General features: G+C 43.4%; 2 protein-coding genes across 4 annotated transcripts in view; one reads left to right on the top strand and one right to left on the bottom strand.

Annotated features, from left to right (window-relative positions):
- The window catches only part of LOC106589303 (ETS translocation variant 4), a 39477-nt gene extending 21956 nt beyond the window's left edge, over nt 1-17521 (top strand). Inside the window, exons 5-12 of the mRNA XM_014179095.3 lie at nt 1156-1285; nt 3200-3400; nt 5857-6263; nt 8615-8683; nt 9556-9603; nt 11303-11475; nt 16385-16486; nt 16737-17521. Of these exons, the coding sequence (XP_014034570.1) occupies nt 1156-1285; nt 3200-3400; nt 5857-6263; nt 8615-8683; nt 9556-9603; nt 11303-11475; nt 16385-16486; nt 16737-16964 (1358 nt within the window). The 3' untranslated portion in view covers nt 16965-17521. The remainder of the gene's footprint in view (nt 1-1155; nt 1286-3199; nt 3401-5856; nt 6264-8614; nt 8684-9555; nt 9604-11302; nt 11476-16384; nt 16487-16736) is intronic.
- Nucleotides 17522-21210: 3689 nt separating this feature from the next.
- LOC106589301 (ATP-dependent RNA helicase DHX8) overlaps nt 21211-27930 on the bottom strand; it is a 34906-nt gene continuing 28186 nt past the window's right edge. For all 3 annotated transcript variants that reach the window (XM_014179091.3, XM_045710111.2, XM_082970393.1), the window contains 3 exons: nt 25490-25686; nt 22231-22410; nt 21211-21969 (listed from right to left, as the gene is read on the bottom strand). In XM_014179091.3, coding sequence (XP_014034566.2) covers nt 21750-21969; nt 22231-22410; nt 25490-25686 — 597 coding nt within the window. In that variant the 3' untranslated portion in view covers nt 21211-21749. The remainder of the gene's footprint in view (nt 21970-22230; nt 22411-25489; nt 25687-27930) is intronic.

Genomic DNA, 27930 nt, shown 5'->3' with positions numbered 1-27930 from the left:
TCTCCATTCCTCTCTAGCCTTCTCTTCTACTGTGTTGCTCTCTTTGAATAGCTGGAGAAGTTCCTTTCGCAGCCTTTTACAGTCAGACGCTGAATTTTTTTTCTCCTCCCTTTTTGTGAATGGGATACAGACAGTATGTAATTACCTGGTCTCGGGTTTCAGCGGGGCCTGTTCTGTCAGCACCACACCCACTGCAGTCACACACAGTGCAGACACACACACACACACACACACACACACACACACACACACACACACACACACACACACACACACACACACACACACACACACACACACACACACACACACACACACATATATAAACACAGGCCTCCCCAGCTGGAAGTGCACAGCTGCTGCTGTTTACCCTCTCAGGGCCAGAAAAACATCCTGTGCCGTACAGTCGGTGAAAACCTCCCCTCACATAATAAACAGAGCCTCGGCACAGTTTGAAGCTCCACTTTTGGTGATTCGTGTGGCCTTTTAGACAAAGGTCCTCACCAAGAGAGGAGCTTGATAGACAGTAGACGTCTTAGGTGGAGTTTGGATTGAACACCAAAAAAAATATATAGACTGTGCAGAAAAGAGCGTCTAGTAAACAGCTCAGAATGTTTGCAAACGAAGAACTAAACCAAGACAAAACATTTTCATCTAGCCATTTCCCTTTGGAAAAGAAAGTTCTTAACTGAAATACCAAAAATGATAGAACATTGCTTGCCAAGGAAATAAAGAATGTATTATGTCTCAGTCAAACATCATGCTGACCAAAGTGTTACATTGCCTTTTGCTCATCAAAAGACAGTGTCTTGGCCAGTGTCGTTGTTTAGGTTTGGCTTGACTTTGTGTTGGTACATAGGATGTTATGGCTGGTGTTGTGTCTGGAGGAGAGGACAAAAAGTGGGCGAGGACACCAACGGCTTCCAAATGAACTGCAGGAATGTGTGTACGCACATGTGTCTTATGTGTGTTTAGATGTGTCTGTCTGCATCCCTTGTTTTCAATTGACTGTCACTTAAGTGTTCTGGCTCGTATTAGAGATTCCTGTGTGGACCGAAGTATTTTTTTTTGCCTTTGAGCTTGACAACACCACAGAGGGGAAAAGAAAATGATCCATGTGCGCCAACCTCCTTTTCTGTCTCTGTTCTTCTACAGCAGTGGCATTCCACAGCCCGCCAGTCACCATAAAGAAGGAACCACAGAGCCCAGGTTCCGACCCCAGCCAATCCTGTAGCCACAAGCAGACCTTCACCTACACCAATGGAGAGCAGTGCCTTTACGCCAGGTACCCATGTCAGCACAACAGTGGCAAGAAAAAGTATGTGAACCCTTTGGAATTACCTGGATTTCTGCATAAATGTTTCATAAAATTTGATCTGATCTTCATCTTAGTCACAACAATAGACAAACACAGTGTCATAAACTAATAACACACAAATTATTGTATTTTTCTTGTCTATATTGAATACATCATTTAAACATTCACAGTGTAGGTTGGAAAATGTATATGAACCCCTAGGCTAATGACTTCTCCAAAAGCTAATTGGAGTCAGGAGTCAGCTAACCTGGAGTCCAATCAATGAGACGAGATTGGAGATGTTGGTTAGAGCTGCCTTGCCCTATAAAAAAACACTCACAAAATGTGAGTTTGCTATTCACAAGAAGCATTGCCTGATGTGAACCATGCCTTGAACAAAAGAGATCTCAGAAGACCTACGATGAAGAATTGTTGACTTGCATAAAGCTGTAAAGTGTTACAAAAGCATCTCTAACAGCCTTGATGTTCATCAGTCCACGGAAAGACAAATTGTCTATAAATTGAGAAAGTTCAGCACTGTTGCTACTCTCCCTAGGAGTGGCCATCCTGCAAAGATGACTGCAAGAGCACAGCGCAAAATGCTCAATGAGGTTAAAAATAATCCTGGAGTGTCAACTAAAGACTTACAGAAATCTCTGGAACATGCTAACATCTCTGTTGACGAGTCTACGATATCTAAAACTCTAAACAAGAATGGTGTTCATGGAGGACACCACGGAAGAAGCCACTGCTGTCCAAAAAAAAACATTGCTGCACGTCTGAAGTTTGCAAAAGAGCACCTGGATGTTCCACAGCGGTACTGGCAACATATTCTGTGGACAGATGAAACTACAGTTGAGTTGTTTGTAAGGAAGGAACACACGACACTGTGGGCAGCACACCAACATCAAAACCTTATCCCAACTGTAAAGTATGGTGGAGAGAGTATCATGGTTTGGGGCTGCAGGGCCTGGACAGCTTGCTATCATCGACAGAAAAATGAATTCTCAAGTTTATCAAGACATTTTGCAGGAGAATGTAAGTCTATCTGTCTGCCAATTGAAGCTCAACAGAAGTTGGGTGATGCAACAGGACAACGACCCAAAATACAGAAGTAAATCAACAACAGAATGGCTTCAACAGAAGAAAATGTGCCTTCTGGAGTGGCCCAGTCAGAGTCCTGACCTCAACCTGATTTAAAATGTTGTGGCATGACCTCGAGAGCAGTTCACACCAGACATCCTAAGAATATTGCTGAACTGAAACAGTTTTGTAAAGAGGAATGGTCCAAAATTCCTCCTGATCGTTGTGCAGGTCTGATCCGCATCTACAGAAAACGTTTGGTTGAGTTTATTGCTGCCAAAGGAGGGTCAACCAGTTATTAAATCCAAGGGTTCACATACTTTTTCCACCCTGCGCTGTGAATGTTTAAATGATGTATTCAATATAGACAAGAAAAATACAATAATTTGTGTGTTATTAGTTTAAGCAGTCTGTGTTTGTCTATTGTTGTGACTTAGATGAAGATCAGATCAATTTTGATGACCAATTTACGCAGAAATACAGGTAATTCCCAAGGGTTCACATAGTTTGTCTTGCCACTGTATAGTACACAGCTAATTATGGCCCATTAACAAACATTTTAGAGTTAGACGGTCCATAGCAAGTCACTAGTCAGCCAATTCCAGTCAATTATCAGACATAAGTCAGTGCGGCAAAGCGAGTAACTAGAGCACAAGCTATTGACCACAACGCCAGCAACTACAAAACAGCCATCCTCCATAAGCCCAGTTTGGCTTACTGACCTGTATTATTAATGCTAGGGCCTACTACTGATGCCATGGTAGTACTCATAAACCACATTGGGATTCATAAACCATGTTTGTGTGTGCTTTTTTCCAGTGCCTATGAGCAGAAGAGGGCTGCAGGACCAAATAAGAGCTCTTGCACCCAAGGGACACCCATGTCCCCCATGCAGCACCATTACTCCCCCAAGCAAGTCGGTGGCACTGGTGGAAGGCCTGACAACATGGCCTACAACATGAACCACCCTGCCGCCTCCCAGCCACTGCCCAGCCACAACAACTACCCCATGAACCCCAGGTATTACCCCCTGTACTGTACGAAATACTTAAACTTGTGCCAAAAAAGTGCATGCCTTTGGTGGGTGACATAATAATGTGCTTTTGACGCGGATGCTACGCTACAAGACTGTTTTGCTAGCACAGACTGGAATATGTTCTGGGATTCATCCATTGGCATTGAGGAGTATACCACCTCAGTCATCGGCTTCATCAATAAGTGCACTGACAACATCGTCCCCACAGTGACCATACGTACATATCCCAACCAGAAGCCATGGATTACAGGCAACATCTGCATCAAGCTAAAGGCTAGAGCAGCCGCTTTCAAGGAGCAGGACACTAATCCGGACGCTTATAAGAAATCCTGCTACGCCCTCAGACAAACCATCAAACAGGCAATGTGTCAATACAGGATTAAGATTGAATCTTACTACACCGGCTCTGATGCTTGTCAGATGTGGCAGTGCTTGAAAACTTTTGCGTACTACAAAGGGAAACCCAGCCGCGAGCTGCCAGTGACGTGAGCCTACCAGATGAGTTAAATGCCTTATATGCTCGCTTCAATGCAAGCAACACTGAAGTATGCATGAGAGCACCAGCTGTTCCGGACGACTGTGTGATAACGCTCTCGGTAGCTGATGTGAACAATACGTTTAATAAACAGGTCAACATTCACAAAACCGCGGGGCCAGATGGATTACCAAGCACGCATGGACAAACTGGCAAGTGTCTTCACGGCCATTTTCAACCTCTCCCTGACCGAGTCTGTAATACCTACATGTTTCAAGTAGACCACCATAGTTCCTGTGCCCAAGGTAGCGAAGGTAACCTGTCTAAATGATTACCGCCCTGTAGCACTCACATCATGGTTCACATCAACAGCATCATCCCGGATACACCAGACCCACTCCAATTCGCATACCGCCCTAACAGATCCACAGATGACCCAATCTCAATCGCACTCCACACTGGCCTTTCCCACCTGGACAAAAGGAACACCTATGTGAGAATGCTTTTAATTGACTACAGCTCAGCGTTCAACACAAACCCCTTAGCTTAGTGCCCACAAAACTCATCACTAAGCTAAGGACCCTGGGACTCTGGGACACCTTCCTCTGCAACTGGATTCTGGACTCCCTGACGGGCCGCCCCCAGGTGGTAAGGGTAGGCAACAACACATCTGCCACACTAATCCTCAACACTGGTGCCCCTCAGGGGTGCGTGCTTAGTCCCCTCCTGTACTCCCTGTTCACCCACAACTGCATCGCCAAACACAACTCCAACACTATCATTAAGTTTGCTGACGACACAACAGTGGTAGGCCTGATTACCGACAACGATGAGACGTGCTCCCTGTGGCTCAGTTGGTAGAGCATGGTGTTTGCAATGGTGTTTGCAACGCCAAGGTTGTGCGGAACAAAAAAAATTATAATAAAAATAAAAATGTATGCATTCACTACTGTAAGTTGCTCTGGATAGGAGCGTCTGCTAAATGACTAAAATGTAAAAAATGTAGTTCCAGGACAACAACCTCTCCCTCAATGTGAGCAAGACAAAGGAGCTGATCGTGGACTGCAGGAAAAGGTGGGCCGAACAAGCCCCCATTAACATTGACGGGGTTGTAGTGGAGCGAGTTCCAAGTTCCTTGGTGTCCACATCACCAATGAACTATCATACACCAAGACAGTCGTGAAGAGGGCACGACAACACCTTTTCCCCCTCAGGAGACTGAAAAGATTTGGCATGGGTCCCCAGATCCTCAAAAAGTTTTACAGCTGTACCATCAAGAGCATCCGGACCGGTTGCATCACCGCCTGGTATGGCAACTGCTCAGCATCTGACCGTAAGGTGCTACAGAGGGTAGTGCGTACGGCCCAGTACATCACTGGGGCCAAGCTTCCTGCCATCCAGGACCTATATACTAGGCAGTGTCAGAGGAAGACCAAAAAATGGTCAAAGACTCCAGTCACCGAAGTCATAGACTCTTCTCTCTGCTACCTCACGGCAAGCGGTACCAGAGCTCCAAGTCTAGGACCAAAAGGCTCCTTAACAGCTTCTACCCCAAAGCCATAAGACTGCTGAACAATGAATCAAATGGCCACCCAGACTATTTACATTGACCCCCACCCACCCATTTGTGTTTACACTACTGCTACTCACTGTTTATTACCTATGCATAGTCACTTCACCCCTACCTACATGTACAAATTAGTTTGACTAACCTGGACCCCCGCACATTGACTCGGTACCGGTACCCCCTGTATATAGCCTCATTATTGTTATGTTATTGTGTTACTTTTTATTATTGTTAACTTTAGCTTATTTGGTAAATATTTTCTTATCTCTTTCTTGAACCGCATTGTTGGTTAAGGGCTTGTAAGTAAGCATTTTACGGAGTTGTATATGGCGCATGTGACAAATAAAGTTGGATTTGATACTGATAGTTTTTCATTGCCCTCTCTTCCCTTCTCTCAGTTCCAGGTATCAGGCCCCCTCAGCAGGCATGTGCCCCCCGGGGTTCCCCCCTCAAGGGCAGGCCTTCCAGCGCATGCACCCTGCCCCAGCCGGAGGTGGTGGCGGTGGAGGAGGAGGTGGAGGACCGGGTGGAGGTGGTGGTGGTGGCGGGGGTGGCTACCATCGGCAGCACTCAGATCCCTGTCTGCCCTACCTGCAGCAGAGCTTCAAGCAGGAGTATCTGGACCCTCTGTATGAGAGGGCTGCCCACATGGCAGGACAAGGACACGGGCCTGGGCCAGGGCTTGGATCAAGGCACGGACCACACCCACCTCACCAACCCCAACACTCCCATCCCCATCCTCACAGGTTCCCCTCTGCCCACATGATGGTGAAGCAGGAACCGACTGACTACACCTATGAGCCTGGTGAGTGATCAAATCATGGAGGGCCTGAGAGCGGAATGACAGAGATACAGTATGAGAATGTTTTGAATGGCAGCAATCCCTTTAGTATAAATAGTCTATCTATAATGAATAGCTAATGGGTTTTTTTTTTCGGAGAGAAGCTAATTCCTCCCTGACAAATCACAATGCACTGAACACTGCAAAACATACCCAAACTAATCCTATGTCACTCAAAAGAACATGTAGGCCTTCTGTAGGACGTAGGATGTTTACAACCCAATTACCTACGCATTGAAATGTTATGTACATTGCTTTGTGGCTTTTGCTCTCGGTCCTACAAAAGTTCCTTTGAACCAACCTGTGTATGGCTAACCTTAGAACAAAATGTCCAAAAGCAGACACTTCTATATCTACAACAGACTTTTCCCTACCCCCTCCCTACCTTCAAACTCCTCCTTTCAACTCCCTGACACTTTGCAAAAAAAGGTCTCGACTCTTGTCTGTAATTCTGTTTCTTTCCCTCCTCTACACTCCTCCCCGCTCCCTCTCGCCGCTCGCTCGTCTCACTGAAAGGAAGGCAGAGGAATTTCATTGAGAAAATGGAGGGCACTGGAAAGACTAGAGTCCCCAGTGGAGCACTCTGGGGTGTTGGGTTGCAACAGCGGCTTCCTTTCTGCAGGCAGATGAACTCATAATGGAAAAATGAGCGTGGCCGCAGTAACCCGAACCTCTCACTGGCTGGGATGTGGAGGGGAGGGGTGAGGGGAGGGGGAAGGAGAGGGTGGGGGTAGCTACGGGCCTTGGCAACAACAAACTGAGAACCAGCCCTACCACCACAGCACAGCCCCAAAGCCCTGGCGGTTCCCTTTAAGCAGTGCTAGGATGCAAACACAAGGGCTGGAAATGCAATACGGAGTATAAGTGACATACGGCATGTATGTTGTGCATATCAGTGACAGTCAACTGGGAGCAGAGCTGTCTTTCTTGTTTTTCCCTTGGGTCTTATGGGCACAGTGGACAAACACAGCTACAAAGTGAGCCTCCCAGCCCTGAAACCAGCATACCTCTCTATACAATAAGACCGACGATCTAAATTCTTTTGACTTTTTTATGTTTTTGATAGAAGCCGGATAGTGCTCAGAAAGTTCAACTTGGTGCTTGAAGAAATCTGACAGTCTTAGAGGAAATAAAAAGGATGTCTGTGATGAAAAAAAGGACGTCTGTGGATAAACTGTACTTTGTTGGTAATAGGAGGAGGAGTTGAGGGGGCTGGTGGACCTGCCTGAGTGTTGTGCCACAAATAAGAGCTGGCCAGCTACTTTGCCTGCTCAGAAATTCTATCACAAGGACCTCATAGTCCTAATGTGACCAAATCAAAATGATAGATAAGTGCGCCACTAGGCCTTGGGCAGTTATGTGGTTCAGGCTTGCGAATAAAGTATTTTTTACATTTACATTTCCATCTCGTAAAATAATGTGTGCCTACAAACGTTACAATACAAAAGCTAGCTACACCAGCCAGCACACAATTGACACTGGTGCTATTTCCCCAAATCTCCCCATCACTGGCTGGCAGTGATATTATTTACACTGCGATAGAGTGCTGGCCCGGGAATGAAGAGTCTGATTTCCCCCAGTAACATCTTATCACAGCCACAGCACTGCAACTGAATTCCCCAGGAGTGAGTCACCAAACTCACCACACTACTGAGGTGCAGGAGACTAGAGCTTCACCCACTCTTGCCTGCTCTTGCCATTCAGCCACTCATACAAACAAACAAAGATGCATGTGCATGCACTCACTCACACAGGCACACATACACTATACTGTATATGAGATGAGACTAGGTCGTCACCAACTGGACCACAACCATTAGCAATAAGGAGAAACATCCACCACCCACCCCTGATTAGAGAGGTTTTCAATTTATACAACTTCAGGAAATAGAAATGTGATAAAACATTTGATTAGGGATTGATAGATATACAAATATCTCATCCATTTGCGGTGTGGCTGGTTGTAAGGGTGTGTCCAGTTACTGACCTGTATTACTAATGCCAGGTGGATGGACAGAGTGCTAACACCGCAGACTCACCATTCTCTACCACTGTACTACACTATACTGCTGCTCCTCACTAGGTGCTTACTCATGGCCTAAAAATACTTTCGAGGACAAGTGATATTATGACAAATGAAGGTTTTGTCCTTGCAGGACGAGAGGCGATCAAACCAAAAATATGCACATTAATACTCTCTCTCCCCGTGGATATTGGCCTGGTATTTATAGACTGAGAAAGAAAAGCCATCTGTACATTGTAAAAGTTTACACTGCATTGAGCAATAGGTGTATGCTTGTGTTTCTGTCCTAAAGACGTGCCTGGATGTCCTTCAATGTACCACCACAACGAGGGGTACCCCAACCCCCAGCACAACAATGAAGGTAAGCAAAAACTCTGGTAACTAGGTTATATGAATTATGACCTGTCAGAAGCATGCTTAAACCCTTCATAGATACTTCATAGACACGTAGGACTAATGTTATAATGCATTATGACTGCAGCAGGTTTTTTTTTACATGCATGCCTTATTACCAAAAGTCTGTGCCACCGGTTCATTGCACTGTAGATGGGAGGGGCATACTACATGTACCGAATCTCCCTCTCACATTTTTTTTATTTAAATGAGGCCTTCCTACTGGCTGTAGCATTGCGGTCATTGGCTAACCAGCCCGGTGTCCGTATTTCCATTGGCTAACCGGAGGTGTCGCTATGTTTCCATTGGCAGAGGCTCTGGCCTTTTCCTGCCTCAAGGATCTCTGGATAAACATTTCTACTGGAAAAAGCCTGTGTATTTTTCCTTGAGAAAAGAAAAACACTCCTCCTCTTCACTCCCTTTGTTTGTCACACCGTTCTAGTTATTGTCCAGGATCATTTCTTAAATAAGGGAGAACTCAGGAACTACTCTTGAACAGCCATTCCCAAGACAGACTGTATTATTAAGGATCATCAGAGTATTAAACACTTACAATAAAATATTAAAACTAAAGTAAGAAGGAAGATGGAGTCCTTTGGAGATATTTACATGAAGGAATCCTCCCCTTCTCACTAAGTACTCTACTCATTTGTGTTGAAGTGGATAAGTACATCCAATAAAGAGTGTACTCTTCTCAACCACTTCAACATGTGTCATGGGCGAATTCACTATTTTCATACTAATTCATTTTGGCATAATGTGATTCAAGATTTGGCATACAAGTTAAAGCCACACAAGACAACTTGAAGAACTAATTATAACACACGTCTTGTTTTACAGGCTCTCTCTTTGAAAACGACTCCTGTGTCGTTCCGGAGAAATTCGAAGGTGAGCCTTACAACTTGCTATCTACTGTCCAGAAGTCAGCCTAAAACTCGCACACTCCAATCCACTTCAATAGGTGTCACTGAGATCAGATAATGGTTATGGGTGATGGCACTGAGGGTGTCCACTGTCCGTTCTCCATAGGAGAGGAACAGAATCCATTCAATCACATCACATGTCTCTCCATTTGGTATCAGCACACTATAAGTGCCAATAGTATCAGATTGAGTGTCGCTGACTGAACAATAAGCTTTAGAGTTTTTTTTTTTTTTTGCGTGACAGGCTCTTGGTTGGAGCTGAGTTAGCGGGTTTTGTTTCCCCGTGCGTGAGGTAGGGACCAGGCTCCTGTGTCATGGAGAGCAAGGTGACAGTCAGTTTCCCATTGTGCGCTGGGGGTGATTGACGTGAGGGGAGAGCCTGAGGGCTACTGCACAGGTTGAACCGGCGAAACACACTGAGTTAGAGTACCATTTACTTACAGCGGCTTGCCCCAAGTTCCCACACATACAGTGCTTATCCAATTAGACTTACCACCACATCGGTGGGTCGCCACTGTTTTATGTTATATAATGTTGCCTCTAGTGTTATTGTGTTTCCAACAGGAGTGTGACACTTTTGAAATATTTTATTTAACCTTTATTTAACTAGGCAAGTCAGTAAAGAACAAATTATTGTTTACAATGACGGCCGACCAAAAGGCAAAATGGCCTCCTGCGGGGACATGGGCCTGGGATTCTAAAAAAATATATACAATATAAATATAGGACAAAACATCTCAACAAGAGACAACATCCAGCAAGGCAGCAACACATGACAACACAGCATGGTAGCAACAGAACATGGTAGCAGCACAAAACATGGTACAAACATTATTGGGCACAGTCAACAGCACAAAGGGCAAGAAGGTAGAGACAACAATACATCACGCAAAGCAGCCACAACTGTCAGTAAGAGTGTCCATGATTGAGTCTTTGAATGAAGAGATTGAGATAAAACCTTTAACGAATGTGACTGCCAGAACGGGTGTTGTAAGGGGAGGATGAGGGCTGCCGTAGATATCTCGGATAGGGGGGAGTGAGGCCTAAGAGGGGTTTTATAAATAAGCATCAACCAGTGGGTCTTGCGACGGGTATACAGAGATGATCAGTTTACAGAGGAGTATAGAGTGCAGCGATGTGTCCTATAAGGAGCATTGGTGGCAAACTAAAGACTCGCTGCGAGCAGAAGCAACAACCTCCGCATATTCAAGACTGTTGCTTTGTGAGAAGGTGTTAAATAAAGTTCACAGTTAGCCGCTGCTATGTAAATGAAAGCTGAAAAGTACCCAGGGCCTTGCCTTGAAGTTAGAGCAGGTCCGCCGGAGCCATGACCCAGTGAGACACGGGGTGCCGGCCTGCATAGATGGAAACCCCAAAAAATAGGATCCTTTTGGGTTAAACACTCTGGTAAATCATCAAGATAATCAACTATCCCTCACATGGTTGCAGTTACTACAGTATCTTAAGCATGTCAAGACAGCCATTGATTGGACTCAACCCAAAATGACAGTCTTATCCATATCCTATTAGTAATGGTAAACAAGCTTTGCCCACATTACCATGCTTGTTAGTAGCTGTCTTATGTCAATGGCAGCTGTCTACTTCCTTAAACCAGCCTGAGCCTACAGCCTAGTCCAACCTCCAGTGTCCCTATTCCTCTCCAGGTGAGGTGAAGCAGGAAGGGGGTAGCGTGTTCCGTGATGGGGCCCCCTACCAGCGCCGGGGATCCCTGCAGCTCTGGCAGTTCCTGGTGGCCCTGCTGGATGACCCGGGCAATGCACACTTCATCGCCTGGACCGGCCGCGGCATGGAGTTCAAACTCATCGAGCCTGAGGAGGTAAGGCCCAACCTACAAGTCGAGATCTAGAACTACAGTAATGACATCTCTAGTGGAACTATATCTACCGTAACAAAATGTATCATGTCCTCTTTAGAACAAGGTTAAGTTCGCTTGTTTGTGAGGTCAGAGACAGACATAAGAGGTATTTAATGCGGATTGTGCCTTGTAATGGCATCTCCCAATTTGGGATCTTTGCTCTTTGTTAAGAAACGTTAAAGGCTTAACCATTAGAAGTAGGCTAAGTTCCCTCTGCTATGTGCTGCAGGGTCAGACGTTAGAGGTATTTAAAGGGGCAATCTGCAGTTGCTACATTCCTTTCTGGACTTATAAATTAATGATATGGACCCATTGAGTCTTGAATGAGTCTTAAATGCCTCATGAACTTAGTTCAACTGTCGTACCACATCAGAACCCAAAATACAAGCTTGTTTTACTCCAATGTTTGTAAACAAAGTAATTGTAAAAAAACTAAAACACTATCGTATACTATGTTTAAATACTATAGTATTCACTGTAGTGTTTTTACAGACTTTACTGTAGTATTTACAGTTTACTAGAATATATACTGAACAGAAAATAAACAACATGCAACAATTTCAATTGGTTTACTGAGTTACAGTTCATAAAGAAATCAATCAATTGAAATAAACGAATTAGGCCCTAATCTATGGATTTCACATGACTGGGCAAGGTTGCAGCCATGGGTGGGCCTGGGAGGACCTAGGCCCCCTCACTTGGGAGCCAGGTCCAGCCAATCAGAATGAGTTATTCCCCAGAATTAGTTATTTATTACAGACAAAAATACTCCTCAGTTTCATCAGCTGTCCGGGTGGCTGGTCTCAGATGATCTCGCAGATGAAGAAGCCGGATGTGGAGGTCCTGGGCTGGCGTGGTTACATGTGGTCTGCAGTTGTGAGGCTGGTTGGACGTACTGCCAAATTCTCTAAAACGATGTTGGAGGTGGCTTATGGTTGAGAAATGAACATCAAATTCTCTGGCAACAGCTCTGATGGACATTCCTCCAGTCAGCATGCCAATTGCACGCTCCCTCAAAACTTGAGACATCTGTGGAATTGTGTTGTGCGACAAAACTGCACATTTTAGAGTGGCCTTTTAGTGTCCCCAGCACAAGGTGCACCTGTGTAATGACCAAGCTGTTTAATCCGCTTCTTGATCTGTCACACCTGTCAGGTGGATGGATTATCTTGGCAAAGGACAAATGCTCACTAACAGGGACGTAAACAAATGGGTGTACAAAATCTGAGAGAAATTAGCTTTTTGAGCATATGGAACATTTCTGGGATCTTTTATTTCAGATCAAGAAACATGGGACCAACACTTTACATGTTGCATTTATATTTCTGTTCAGTATAAATACTGTAGTAAGGAAAAAAACTGTAGTACAGTGCCTTCCGAAGGTATTCATATCACTTGACTTATTCCAGAGTTTTGTTACAGCCTGAATTCAAAATGGATTAAAAAAAATCTCACCCATCTACACACAATACCCCATAATGACAAAGTGAAAACATGTTTTTAGAAATGTTAGCAAATTTATTGAAAATGAAATGCATAAATAACTAATTTACATAAGCATTCATACCCCTGAGTCAACACTTTGAAGAAGCACCTATGGCGGCGATTACAGCTTTGAGTCATCTTGGGTATATCTGTATCAGCTTTGCACATCTGGTTTTGGGTATTTTCTCCCATTCTTCCTTGCAGATTTTTTCAAGCTCTGTTAAGTTAGATAGGGAGCGGTGGTGAACAGCAATCTTCAAGTCTATCCACAGATTTTCAATGTGATTCAAGTCTGGGCCACTATAGGACTTTCACATTCTGGTTCTGAAACCATTGTTGGTGGTTGTTGTTGTTGTTCTCAAACCATGTTGGAACGTAAATCTTTGCCCCAGTCTAAGGTCATTTGCACTCTGAAGCAGGTTCTCATCCAGGGTTTGCCTGTATTTGGCTCCATTCATTGTTCCCTCTATCCTTACCAGTCTCCCAGTCCTTGCAGTCGAAAAGCATCCCCATAGCATGATGCTGCAACCACCATGCTTCACGGTAGGGATGGTGTTAGGTGGGCACTTTGCATTCAGACCACAGAATCTTTTAGCTTATGCTCTGTCTTTCACGTGCCTTTTTGCAAACTCCAGGCGTGCTCATGTCCCTTTTTCTCAGGAGTGGCTTCCATCTGGCCGCTCTCCCATAAAGCCCAGATTGGTGAAGTGCTTTAGAGACTGTTTTCCTTCTGGCAAGTTCTCCCATCTCAGCCAATTCATTTTGTACGAAGGACCAAGGATATACAGTGTGCCTCATCACAATTCTATCTCGGAGATCTACAGCCACCTTCTTGGACTTCATGGTATAGTTTCTGCTCTGACATGCACTGTCAACTGTGGGACCTCATATAGACAGGTGTTTCTTTCTAAAACATGTCCAACCAATTGAATTGGCCACAGGTGGACTCCAATCAAGTTGTAGTGACATCTCAAGGATGATCAAAGAAATGATGAGCATTATAGCAAATGAGTATGAATATTTATATTTCTGTATTTCATTTTCAATAAATTCGCAAAAATGTATAAAAACATGTTCTCTGTCATTATGGGGTAATGTGTGTAGATGGGTGACACATTTGGTGGGGAATTCAGGCTGTAACACCAAAAATGTGGAATAAGTCAAGGGGTATGAATACATTCTGAAGGCACTGTATATACTATAGTGTATTATAGTATACTGTAGTATGGACTGTAGTACTTACTGTAGAGTTTTTGCTGACATTACTGTAGTATTTACTATAGTGTTTTTGTTTATTATCTTTGACATAGCCAAGAAAACCTACTGGACAAAATACTTGAAAGAGACAATTTACCCAATCTGTAGCTGGGTGGAACTTAGGTCTAAACGGACAGTTCAGAGCTCCTGCTCTTTTGATAACCTGTAGGGAACACAATATATGGTTTATAATTGGCATTTAGGTTTCTCACTTATGGGTGGCACAAATTTGGATATGGGGAGGGGGAATGGGCAGGGTATACGCAAATTAAATACTGTAATGTTTTTGCAGACGTTACTGTAGTATTTACTCTAGTGTTTCTGCAAACATTACTGTAGTGTTTTTGTGGTAAGTAGTATACTGTAGTATTTACTATAGTATTCTACAGTATACTACAACATTCTCTAGTAAGTACTACACATGTAGTAGGTATACTAGTGTTTAGTATAGTATTCTACAGTATACTACAGTTTACTACATAATTCTATAGTAAGTACTGTAGTATTCTATAGTAAACTGTAGTATTTTTTAATGTGGGTCTATAGCCTCAAAACATGGCTAACACTATAATTTTCATATCATGGATGGTAAGTCCATATGTCTGTCTATGAATTTGAGAGCGGTTGGATTTCTCCAACCCCATCCCTCAGCTTTTTACTAAAACAAGGGGAGAGGAGTACACTTTGTTATTGTTTCAAGCACTGATTGCCCCTTTAACACTGATTGAGCTTTCTCTAGAATAAGGTTTCAATGTTTGAGATTGCTCCCCCTCCACCCTTCTAAACCATCTCTGGGGCCATGCACTGATCTAAACTGCCAGTTGCCCATTAACCTCCATGAATTATTTACCACACGTAATAACATAGGAGATACACACACAAAATGGAAGATGAGCTCCATCACCTCATATTCACTTCACCTATAAATAAATGGACTGGTTGAGAGATGCTTTTGAAGTTGAGCAGTTGACTTGAAGTTTATTCAAACAGAACTGAATTTACAAGACATTTATAAAACATTCTGATACAATGATACTTCCATTATCTGGCTACTGTACATAAATAATTCATACTACAAGAGCAGCTAAGGTTGAGTGTCCACTCAGGATCAGAGAGAGTAGTCTGCCCAGGGAAATCAGCATTCCCTAAACCCCTAAGTCAGGAGTCTACTACGCCTTCTCTACGTGTCCTCTATCTACACTCGAAAGTCTTCCTATAGTGACCAGGCTGTTTGTCATCAACACACATCTCAGACGGCGCGGTTCCATTCTGGTCTCGTTTGGAGATGTGAGACATTTCGTAGGTATTGGAATTAGCAGGCTGTCAGTGGGGAGTTCAACTTGAGGTTGAGACAATATTTCACGATGCTGTCTCTATGACAACCTGGCACCAGGCTCATTTCACTGCGCACATTGTGGGACTCTGGTTGCATTAAAGTGGTGATGGGTTATATAAAAAGGAAGTGAATCCACATGTGGGGACTTTTGATATGATGAGCCAGTTAGCTCAGAGAAAGAGCCTCAAAACTGATCACCGAGGATCCCCTAGTGGTGGCATTGGAGAGTTGCAGGCAGAAGGAAGAAAAATTGTGTTGTTCCCTCCAGGGCAAATTATTTGGAATTCATTCATATTGGCTGCAGCAGCTTTTCCCCTAGGATTTGTTTATTCAGTGGTGGCAAGGGTAGCGGCCGGGGGAGGCTAACATTACTACTAGCGTTAGTGCAGTTATATGCTAGCTGTTCCATTGCGCAATGACATGCTAGCTGTTCCCATAGACTTCCAGTCATTGAGCCAACGACTATCCATTTAAAAGTGCGTCTCTGCAAAAATACATATATACCCCCAAACAAATTTGGGCAGAGGTGGCAACAATTAAGCAGCGGTGTGCCACCCCTGCTAAATAAATATAGGGGAAACACTGGTCCAGAGAGCAAGTCCTCACTCCATCTGACCTCAATCCATAAAATAATACAATAGGAGTGTCCTTTGGCAGATGCTAAAAACTTTGTCTCCTTTAATGTGTGTTCATTCACCTGTGAAGAGCAGAGGGCCTGGAGCTGAACAGTCCCAGATGTAACCACCTCTCACTCTTTTCCCTCCATCCCTCTCTTGTTCCATCTCTCCTCAGGTGGCCAGGCTCTGGGGCATGCAGAAGAACCGTCCAGCCATGAACTATGACAAGCTCAGTCGCTCTCTGCGTTATTACTACGAGAAGGGAATTATGCAGAAGGTACAAACTAAGGCATTTATAAACCTAGCTGTACAATATGCTTTATTCAGTAGTTCAAATGTGTCTCAGAGTGATGGGTCTGCCTATCATATGGTTGGCTCTTCCATTTCATTTTGAACCAATGTTTTACATTAAATGACTAATGTGTATCTGATTTATTTGATTAGATTTGTTCCACACTTGCATTAGTATAACGACACCGACTAATGAACATATCTAACAAAGAAATCCCTTTCCTTCGTATTTGCAGGTGGCAGGGGAGCGCTACGTTTACAAGTTTGTGTGCGAGCCCGAGGCTCTCATCTCCCTGGCCTTCCCCGACAACCAGCGGCCCAGCCTGAAGGCAGAGTTTGAGCGCTACGTCAACGAGGAGGACACTGTGCCCCTGTCCCACATGGACGAGGGGGCCTCCTACCCCACTGAACAAGCCCCACCAAACATGGGCGCCCAGCCCTACTCCAAAGGTTACATGTACTAATGCCACCACCCCACCCCCATCCTCTCTGTTGGGGTTTGGCAACAGGCAGCCCGTGGGCCAAAACTGGCCGACAAGCGTTTTTTTTGTGGGGGGGCCCAAAAAGTTTTGGGGTTTTCGTTTTGTCAAAGACTAAAATCACCAGGAATTCAGAAAAAAAATTGTTTCATTTAGGACATTTGTTCCCAAGTATTCCCACAATAATAAAAAAAGAGGTGATAATGTCTCAATGTAATCAAGGTATGAAGTTTTTTTTTTTCAAATACACTCTCTTTTTGGGCTTAGTTGTGGTCAATTTGCAGTGTACAAATTATTATGTTCGGGCCCCCCGAACCATCCGCCCCGGAAAAAAATCGTCCCGCGGCTGAATCTAATCTAGTTGCCTGCCTCGGCCCATGGACCTATTGCACATGCCCACCCCATCCACTTGTATATAAAAAGGCTATGGTGTTTCTTTGAGTTTTTAAGAGCTGCATTCCTCTCACTTCTGAGGCCTATTTAATCCATACACATGACTGTGGTTAAAGAGATTGCTTAATAAAGACACAATATTACTACTACTCTATGTGCCAAGACATATATTCTTTCTCTGATAACATTGTGACAGATTTAGAATGGCTACACAGAAGGAGAATGGGTGTTATTTCAACGTATGGAGTAATTTACAGTATAAATCATGAGCATGATAATCAGTTAATCAAACTTCAGTCTATGGGAGACTCAATTGCATACTCCTCGCGTCCACTCTCCTCTGGCTTTCTCATCCAGTGGTTTTTGAGTGGAAGTACACGAGGAGTATGCTATTGAGATTCTCCCAAAGTCGTTGACAAAAGAGCACATGCATTTCCGACCTCACATGCTGACATTATCAGTGGTCACACCTTATGTGAACTCGGAAACATGATTACTACGAAGGTCAGACTCTTCCACTCCTAATACAGTGCATTCGTAAAGTATTCAGACCCCTTCCCCTTTGTTACATTACAGCCTTAATCTAAAATGACTTAAATAAATGTTTTCCTCATTAATCTACACACAATACCCCATAATGCCAAAGCGAAAACATGTTTTTAGAAATGTTTGCAAATGTATATATATATTTTTAAAAAAAGACACACTACTGGTCAAAAGTTTTAGAACACCTACTCATTTCAAGGGTTTTTCTTTATTTTTACTATGTTCTACATTGTAGAATAATAGTGAAGACATGAAATGAAATAACACATATGGAATCATGTAGTAAACAAAAAAGTGTTAAAGAAATCAAATAGCCATCCTTTGCCTTGACAGCTTTGCACACTCTTGGCATTCTCTCAACCAGCTTCATGAGGTACTCACCTGGAATGCATTTTAATAAACATGTGTGCCTTAAACGTTCATTTGTGGAATTTCTTTCCTCCTTAATGCGTTTGAGCCAATCAGTTGTGTTGTGACAAGGTAGGGGTGGTATACAGAAGACAGGGCTATTTGATAAAAGACCAAGTCCATATTATGGCAAGAACAGCTCAAATAAGCAAAGAGAAACGACAGTCCATTATTACTTTAAGTCATGAAGGTCAGTCAATACGGAAGATTTGAAAGTTTCTTCGAGTGCAGTCGCAAAAACCATCAAGCGCTATGATGAAACTGGCTCTCATGAGGACCGCCACAGTAATGGAAGACCCAGAATTAGCTCTGCTGCAGAGGATAAGTTCATTAGAGTTACCAGCCTCAGAAATTTCAGCCCAAATAAATGCTTCACAGAGTTCAAGTAACAGACACATCTCAACATCAACTTTTCAGAGGAGACTGTGAATCAGGCCTTTGCGGTCAAATTGCTGCAAATAACCCACTACTAAAAGGACACCAATAAGAAGAGACTTTCTTGGGCCAAGAAACAGGCAATGGACATTAGACCGGTGGAAATTTGTCCTTTGGTCTGAAGTCCAAATTGGAGAATTTTGGTTTCCACTGCCGTGTCTTTGTGAGACGCAGTGTGGGTGAACGGATGATCTCCGCATGTGGATTTCCCACCGTAAAGCATGGAGGAGCAGGTGTTATGGTGTGGGGGTGCTTTACTGGTGACACTGTCTGTGATTTATTTAGAATTCAACGCACACTTAACCAGCATGGATACCACAGCATTCTACAGCGATACACCATCCCATCTGGTTTGGGCTTAGTGGGACTAGCATTTGTTTTTCAGAAGGACAATGACCAAATACCTTCAGGCTGTGTAAGGGTTATTCTACCAAGGAGAGTGATGGAGTGCTGCATCAGATGACCTGGCCTCCACAATCCCCCGACCTCAACCCAATTGAGATGGTTTGGGATGAGTGAGACGGCAGAGTGAAGAAAAAGCAGCCAACACGTGCTCAGCATATGTGGGAACTCCTTCAAGACTGTTGGAAAAGTATTCCAGGTGATGCTGGTTGAGAGAATGCCAAGAGTGTGCAAAGCTGTTATCAAGGCAAAGGGTGGCTATTTGAAGAACCTCAAAGATAAAATACATATAAATATTTTTGATTCCATAAGTGTTATGGAATATGTTATGATATATATGTTATGATTCCATATATGTTAATTCATCGTTTGTGTCTTCACTATTATCTACAATGTAGAAAATAGTTAAAAAAATAAAAACCCTTGAATGAGTAGGTGTTCTAGAACCTTTGACTGGTAGTGTACCTTATGTACATAAGTATTCAGACCCTTTGCTATCAGACTCAAAATTGAGCTCAGGTGCATCCTGTTTCCATTAATCATCCTTGGGATGTTTCTACAACTTGGAGTCCACCTGTGGTAAATTCAATTGATTGGACATGATTTGGAAAGGCACACACACCTGTCTATATAAGGTCCCACAATTGACAGTGCATGTCAGAGCAAAAACCAAGCCATAAGGTCAAACAAATTGTCCGTAGAGCTCCGAGACAGGATTGTGTCACGGCACAGATTTTGGGAAGGGTACCAAAACATTTCTGCAGCATTGAAGGTCCCCAAGAACACAGTGGCCCCCATCATTCTTAAATATAAATAGATTGAAACCACCGCCCTGCCAAACTGAGCAATCGGGGGAGAAGGGCCTTGGTCAGGGAGGTGACCAAGAACCCGATGGTCACTCTGACAAAGCTCCAAAGTTCCTCTGTGGAGATGGGAGAACCTTCCAGAAGGACAACCATCTCTGCAGCACCACCAATCAGGCTTTTATGGTAGAGAGGCCAGACGGAAGCCACTCCTCAGTGAAAGGTACATGACAGCCCATTGGAGTTTGCCAAAAGGCACCTATAGGACTCTCAGACCATGACAAACAAGATTCTCTGGTCTGATGAAACCAAGATTGAACTCTTTGGCCTGAATGCCATGTGTCACGTCACATCTGGAGGAAAGCTGGCACCATCCCTATGGTGAAGCATGGTGGTGGTGGCAGCATCATGCTATGGGGATGTTTTTCAGCGGCAGGGGAGAATAGTTAGGATCGAGGGAAAGATGAACGAAGCAAATTACAGCGAGATCCTTGATGAAAACCTGCTCCAGAGTGCTCAGTACCTCAGACTGGGTCAAAGGTTTACCTTCCAACAGGACAATGACCCTAAGCACACAGTCAAGACAACGCAGGAGTGGCTTCGGGCCAAGTCTCAATATCCTCGAGTGGTCCAGCCAGAGCCCAGACTTGAACCCAATCAAACATATCTGGAGAGACCTGAAAATAGCTATGCAGCGACGCTCCTCATCCAACCTGACAGAGCTTGAGAGGATCTGCAGAGAAGAATGGGAGAAACTCCCCAAATACAGGTGTGCCAAGCTTGTAGCGTCATACCCAAGAAAACTCGAGGCTATAATCTCTGCCAAAGGTGCTTCAACAAAGTATTGAGTAAAGGGTGTGAATACTTATGTAAATGTTATTTCAGTTCCTTTTTGTTTTATATACATTTGCAAAAATGTCTAAAAACCTGTTTTTGCTTTGTCAATATGTGGTATTGAGCATAGATTGATGAGGGAAAAAAACGATTTAATCCATTTTAGAATATGGCTGTAAAGTAACGAAATGTGGAAAAAGTCAAGGGGTCTGAATACTTTCCAAATGCGCTGTATCTGCACACACAGCTGTAATGGGACACCTGAACATAAACTAAAATCAGTTGACTTTTGATGGTAGTTCTGCAAGGGCCAATTCTGTAACTTGTCTGTACTATACTTTCCATTCCTATCATTGGCGGACCAAGACAGTTTAATTATAACAGCAACAAGACAAAAACAGCAGACATGAGACCATCCAATATTTAATATGGAAGAATATGGTCATTTAGATATCACTCATTTCAGTTCGCTTACATTTCCGTCATCTTAATGAAACCACAGATCTGGTAATTGTTGACCACAATCAAAGTCCGATCCATTTCCCTAGGTATAAACTATATTACATGAGATCTCTAGACTAAATGGACTCTGAGCATTGTGTACTCATAAACAGACAGACTTCCACTGACTGATTAGATTACTGCCTACTTAAAGTGTCCAGTCTCCTTCCTAATCACTTAATAGTCATTTTATTTGAGGGAATCCGTAATGTTCTGTTATGAGATAATTTATACATTGGGCAAAAAAAACGTTCTGGTAATATATGGGCACTTTTGATTTCTGTCTGATGGGAGGTATGTTAACTGACATTGACCATGAAGCCAAATGACTCTGTAGGAACACAGAAAGGAACAATGGACTGGTATTTCTCAACTAGTTGTCAATGACAGTCTCCCTCTCTCTCCTGCTGTGGTGTGAGCCTGTGCGTAAGGGTATAGGGATACACCTCTACTTCCTGCGAAAGGCGCGGGAGATTCTCCAAGCGTTGGGCTCTTCGTAACGGTTGTAGAGGGGCTCAAGGCGCTGCATCTTCTTCTGTTTGCTGAGGCGTGTGGGATCGGCCACTTTGAAAAAGGCCGGCGAGAACTCTACCAGCCAGCGTGGGTCAATGGTGGTCACCTCCCTCATGTACTCCTTAGTAGTCAGCACCAACTCATGGTACACCAACCTGGCGATATGGGGATGAAAGGAGTGGGGGAAATTAGTGTACGTTTTTTATCTTTCTGGAGCTCTATTGCCTGATCATATATATTTAAAAAGTATCAGTCTATAAACTTATACAGAAATCTTTACTTTCCAAAAATGTTTGATCTATACAATGACTCTACTACATAGAGGCAAGGATGTCAAAAACTTTTACAAGTAACAATTGACGATAGTCAATGTAAACTTGAGACTATGCCTATAACCCCCACGGGTATAGACTCACCACTCAGGCTGGCGGTTGAACAGGGAACTGGACGGGTGGATGTACACCACCTGCTGGTCAATGAGGGTACGGTAGCCCTCCTGGGGATCCTTTTTGGCTGCGTTCCGGAAGAAACCACTGCAGATGGCCTTCTGTATGCGCACTGTGGCCTTTCCACAAGACACCATGTCCAGCTTATGCCTGAAAGAACAGGTCAAAGTAAGGGTGAATTATTGAAGTCCTATGTCTGACATATTGATACAGTAAGGCCTGTAGATTTTCTATGAAGTACCGTAATTTCCGGACTATTAAGCGCACCTGAATATAAGCCGCACCCACTGAATTTAATTTTAATTTTTTATTTTGAACATAAATAAGCCGCACATGTCTATAAGCCGCAGGTGCCTACCGGTACATTGAAACAAATGAACTTTACACAGGCTTTAACGAAACACGGCTTGTAACAAAAATAAATAGGCTTTAACGAAACACGGCTTGTAACAAAAATAAATAGGCTTTAACGAAACACGGCTTGTAACAAAAAATACAAAATTTGCAGTAAGCTTTACCGGTAGTTGTCTTTTTGCACTGAGTCAATTCCTCACGCTGCTGTTTCCAACGTCTTATCATCGACTCATTAAGACCAAGCTCCCGTGCAGCAGCTCTATTTCCTTTTCCAACAGCCAGATCAATCGCCTTCAACTTGAAAGCTGCATCATATGCATTTCTCCGTGTCTTTGCCATGATGAGGGTGACAAAATTATTACCGTAATCAGAATGATGGGAAGTTTGAGAGCGCTCGATTTAATCTAAACAGTAAACAAAAAAGTTGTTTGACCTTAACCCGTTCGGCAATTTCATTGGTCTAATGAAAGCTTCATGCCACCCAAAAAACTGAGCACGTCACAGAATGTGTTTTTTTGGAATTGAAAGCGGGAAATTGAAAGCGGGAAAAATCCATATATTAGCCGCGTCATTGTTTAAGCCGCGAGGTTCAAAGCCTGGGAAAAAAGTTGCGGCTTATAGTCCGGAATTTACGGTATACTGAACAAAAATATTAATGCAAAAAGTGTTGGTCCCATTTTTCATGAGCTGAAATAAACGATCCTAGAAATTTTCCATATGCACAAAAAGCTAATTTCTCTCAAATTTTGTGCACGTATTTGTTTAGATCACTGTTAATGAGCATTTCTCCTTTGCCAAAATAATCCATCCACCTGACAGCTGTGGCAAATCAAGAAGGTGATTAAACAGCATGATCATTACACATGTGCACCTTGTGCTGGGGACAATAAAAAGGCCACTCTAAAATGTACAGTTTTGTCACAAAAACACAATGCCACAGATTTCTCAAGTTTTGAGGGAGTGCAGTACATCCAACTGGCCTCACAGACCACGTATAACCACGCCAGCCCAGGACCTCCACATCAAGCATCTTTACCTGCGGGATCATCTGAGACCAGCCAACCGGACAGCTGATGAAACTGAGGAGTATTTCTGTCTGCAATAAAGCACTTTTGTGGGGAAAAACTCATTCTGATAGGCTGGGTGGGCCTTCCCACGCCCACCCACGGCTGCGCCCCTGTGCAATCCATAGATTAGGGCCTAATGAATTCATTTAAATTGACTGATTTCCTTATATGAACTGTAAATTAGTAAAATTGTTGAATTTGTCGCATGTTGCATTTAAATTTCTGTATGGTATTCGGAAAGTACTCAAGACACCTTCACTTTTTCCACATTTTGTTACGTTACAGCCTTATTCTAAAATTGACTACAATTATTATTATTTTCATCAATCTATACACAATACCCCATAATGACAAAGCGAAAACAGCTTATTAGAATTTTTTTGAAAATGTATTAAAAATAAAAAAAGATACCTTATTTGTTGTTGTTTCTACAACTTGATTGGAATCCACCTGTCGTAAAATTCTATTGACTGGACATGATTTGGAAAGGCACACACACCTGTCTATACAAGGTCCCACGTTTGACAGTGCATGTCAGAGCAAAAACCAAGCCATGAGGTGAAAGGAATTGTCCGTAGAGCTCCGAGACAGGATTGTGTCGAGGGGAAGCATACCAAATAATTTCTGCAGCATTGAAGGTCCCCAAGAACAGTGGCCTCCATCATTCTTAAAAATCAAGTAGTTTGGAACCACCAAGAATACGATGGTCCCTCTGACAAAGCTCCAGAGTTCCTCTGTGGAGATGGGAGAACCTTCCAGAAGGACAGCCATCTCTGCAGAACTCCACCAATCAGGCCTTTCTGGCAGAGTGGATGGAAACCCCCCCCTCGGTAAAAGGCACATGACAGCCTGCTTGGAGTTTGACAAAAAGTTCCTAAAGGACTCTCAGAACATGAGAAACAACATTCTCTGGTCTGATGAAACCAAGATTGAACTATTTGGCCTGAATGCCAAGCGTCACATCTGGAGGAAACCTGGCACCATCCCTAAGGTGAAACATGGTGGTGGCAGCATAATGCTGTCGGAATGTTTTCAGTGGCAGGGAAACTAATGAGGATCGAAGGAAAGAGGAACGGAGTAAAGTACAGAGAGAGATCCTTGATGAAAACCTGCACCAGCGCACTCAGGACCTCAGTCTGGGGCGAAGGTTCACCTTCCAACAGGACAACGACCCTAAGCACACAGCCAAGACAATGAAGGAGTGGCTTCGGGACAAGTTTCAGAATGTCCTTGAGTGGCCCAGCAAGAGCCCAGACTTGAACCCGATCGAACATCTCTGGAGAGACCTGAAAATAGCTGTGCAGCGATGCTCCCCATATAACCTGACATAGCTTGAGAGGATCTTCAGAGAAGAATGGGAGAAACTCCCCAAATACAAGTGTGCCCAAGCTAGTAGCGTCATACCCAAGAAGACTCATGGCTGTAATCGCTGCTAAAGGAGCTTCAACAAAGTACTGAGTAAAGGCTCTTAATAATTATGTAAATGTGATTTCAGGTCTTTATTTTTTATAAATTTGCTAAACATTCTAAAAATCTGTTTTTGCTTTGTCATTATGGGGTATTGTGTGTAGATTGATGAGGCAAAAAACAAATTGAATACGTTTCAGAATAAGGCTGTAACATAACAAAAGCTGGAAAAGGTCAAGGGGTCTGAATACTTTCCGAATGAACTGTAGATAAGCTTAAATTCAGGCCCTAGAGATTGCGTCTTTGAGTCACAGGATTAATATGACTCACAAGTAAAGCTACCATTTGAGAACTTTGCCAGATATAGAATTAATTACATATGCTTATGATGAGTGTCCTACCTGTCCATGATACCCAGCATCTGTTTGCGAATATCCTGGGCTCTGCGCAAGGAACGAGCCTGGATGAAGTTCTCGAAGCACCAGGGGTTGGAGAACTTGTTGTTCTTCCAGGAGTTATAGACAGCCAACAGAGTAAGGTGGTCTCCTTCGGCCTGGTGGAACTTGGCCTTCTTCTGGTCAGCCATCTGCTGCTTGTCCTGGGGCATCAGAGAATAAAATGACTATAAGGACTAGCCACCAACTGATCAACATCACATTAGGCTACAACTGTCTCATTATGGTTGTAGGCTTCAAACAACATATGACAAGTTAGGGAAGTCAGTCAACCATAACTCACCACCATCAACCAATGTGACAGCTGATTCTTGTTGTAAACCCATAAACCACCCCCTTCCCAAGGGTATTCTAATCCTACAGAGGGTGCATGCGCACAATGGCTCAAGCATTCACTTTTGTGCCCAAGGTGAACCCTTAACTGCGACTTACAGTAGAGTGAAAAACATTACAATTTAGTAAGCTAACAAAACCCACATCTCCAAGTTGTAATAACATATTTTGTGAGAAGACCAAGTTGTCAGACAAATATGTATTTACTCCTTGTGTCACTATATATACAGTGGGGGGAAAAAAGTATTTGATCCCCTGCTGATTTTGTACGTTTGCCCACTGACAAAGAAAGGATCAGTCTATAATTTTAATGGTAGGTTTATTTGAACAGTGAGAGAGAGAATAACAACAAAAATATCGAGAAAAACGCATGTCAAAAATGTTATAAATTGATTTGCATTTTAATGAGGGAAATAAGTATTTGACCCCCTCTCAATCAGAAAGATTTCTGGCTCCCAGGTGTCTTTTATACAGGTAACGAGCTGAGATTAGGAGCACACTCTTAAAGGGAGTGCTCCTAACCACAGCTTGTTACCTGTAAAAAAGACACCTGTCCACAGAAGCAATCAATCAATTAGATTGCAAACTCTCCACCATGGCCAAGACCAAAGAGCTCTCCAAGGATGTCAGGGACAAGATTGTAGACCTACACAAGGCTGGAATGGGCTACAAGACCATCGCCAAGCAGCTTGGTGAGAAGGTGACAACATTTGGTGCGATTATTCGCAAATGGAAGAAACACAAAAGAACTGTCAATATCCCTCGGCCTGGGGCTCCATGCAAGATCTCACCTCGTGGAGTTGCAATGATCACGAGAACGGTGAGGAATCAGCCCAGAACTACACGGGAGGATCTTGTCAATGATCTCAAGGCAGCTGGGACCATAGTCACCAACAAAACAATTGGTAACACACAATGCCGTGAAGGACTGAAATCCTGCAGCGCCCGCAAGGTCCCCCTGCTCAAGAATACATATACAGGCCCGTCTGAAGTCTGCCAATGAACATCTGAATGACTCAGAGGACAACTGGTGAAAGTGTTGTGGTCAGATGAGACCAAAATGGAGCTCTTTGACATCAACTCAACTTGCCGTGTTTGGAGGAGGAGGAATGCTGCCTATGACACCAAGAACACCATCTCCGCCGTCAAACATGGAGGTGGAAACATTATGCTTTGGGGGTGTTTTTCTGCTAAGGGGACAGGACAACTTCACCGCATCAAAGGGACGATGGACGGGGCCATGTACCGTCAAATCTTGGGTGAGAACCTCCTTCCCTCAGCCAGGGCATTGAAAATGGGTCATGGATGGGTATTCCAGCATGACAATGACCCAAAACACATGGCCAAGGCAACAAAGGAGTGGCTCAAGAAGAAGCACATTAAGGTCCTGGAGTGGCCTAGCCAGTCTCCAGACCTTAATCCCATAGAAAATCTGTGGAGGGAGCTGAAGGTTCAAGTTGCCAAACGTCAGCCTCGAAATCTTAATGACTTGGAGAAGATCTGCAAAGAGGAGTGGGACAAAATCCCTCCTGAGATGTGTGCAAACATGGTGGCCAACTACAAGAAACGTCTGACCTCTGTGATTGCCAACAAGGGTTTTGCCACCAAGTACTAAGTCATGTTTTGCAGAAGGGTCAAATACTTATTTCCCTCATTAAAATGCAAATCATTTTATAAAATTTTTGACATGCGTTTTTCTGGATTTTGTTGTTGTTATTCTGTCTCTCACTGTTCAAATAAACCTACCATTAAAATTATAGACTGATCATTTCTTTGTCAGTGGGCAAACGTACGAAATCAGCAGGGGATCAAATACTTTTTCCCCCTCACTGTATATATCACACTACCGTTCAAAAATTTGGGCCCACTTCGAAATGTCCTTGTTTTTGAAAGAAAAGCAAATTTTTTGTCCATTAAAATAATTTCAAATTGATCAGAAATAAAGCGTAGACATGGTTAATGTTGTAAATGACTATTGTAGCTGGAAACGCCAGATTCTTTTATGGAATATCTACATAGGCGTACAGAGGCCCAATATCAGCAACCATCACTGC

The sequence above is a fragment of the Salmo salar genome, chromosome 28, assembly GCF_965601325.2.
Source record: "Salmo salar chromosome 28, fSalSal1, whole genome shotgun sequence".
Lineage (NCBI taxonomy): Eukaryota > Metazoa > Chordata > Actinopteri > Salmoniformes > Salmonidae > Salmo > Salmo salar.
The sequence above is the reverse complement of the archived record's forward strand: the minus strand, read 5'-3'. Positions and strand labels throughout refer to the sequence as shown.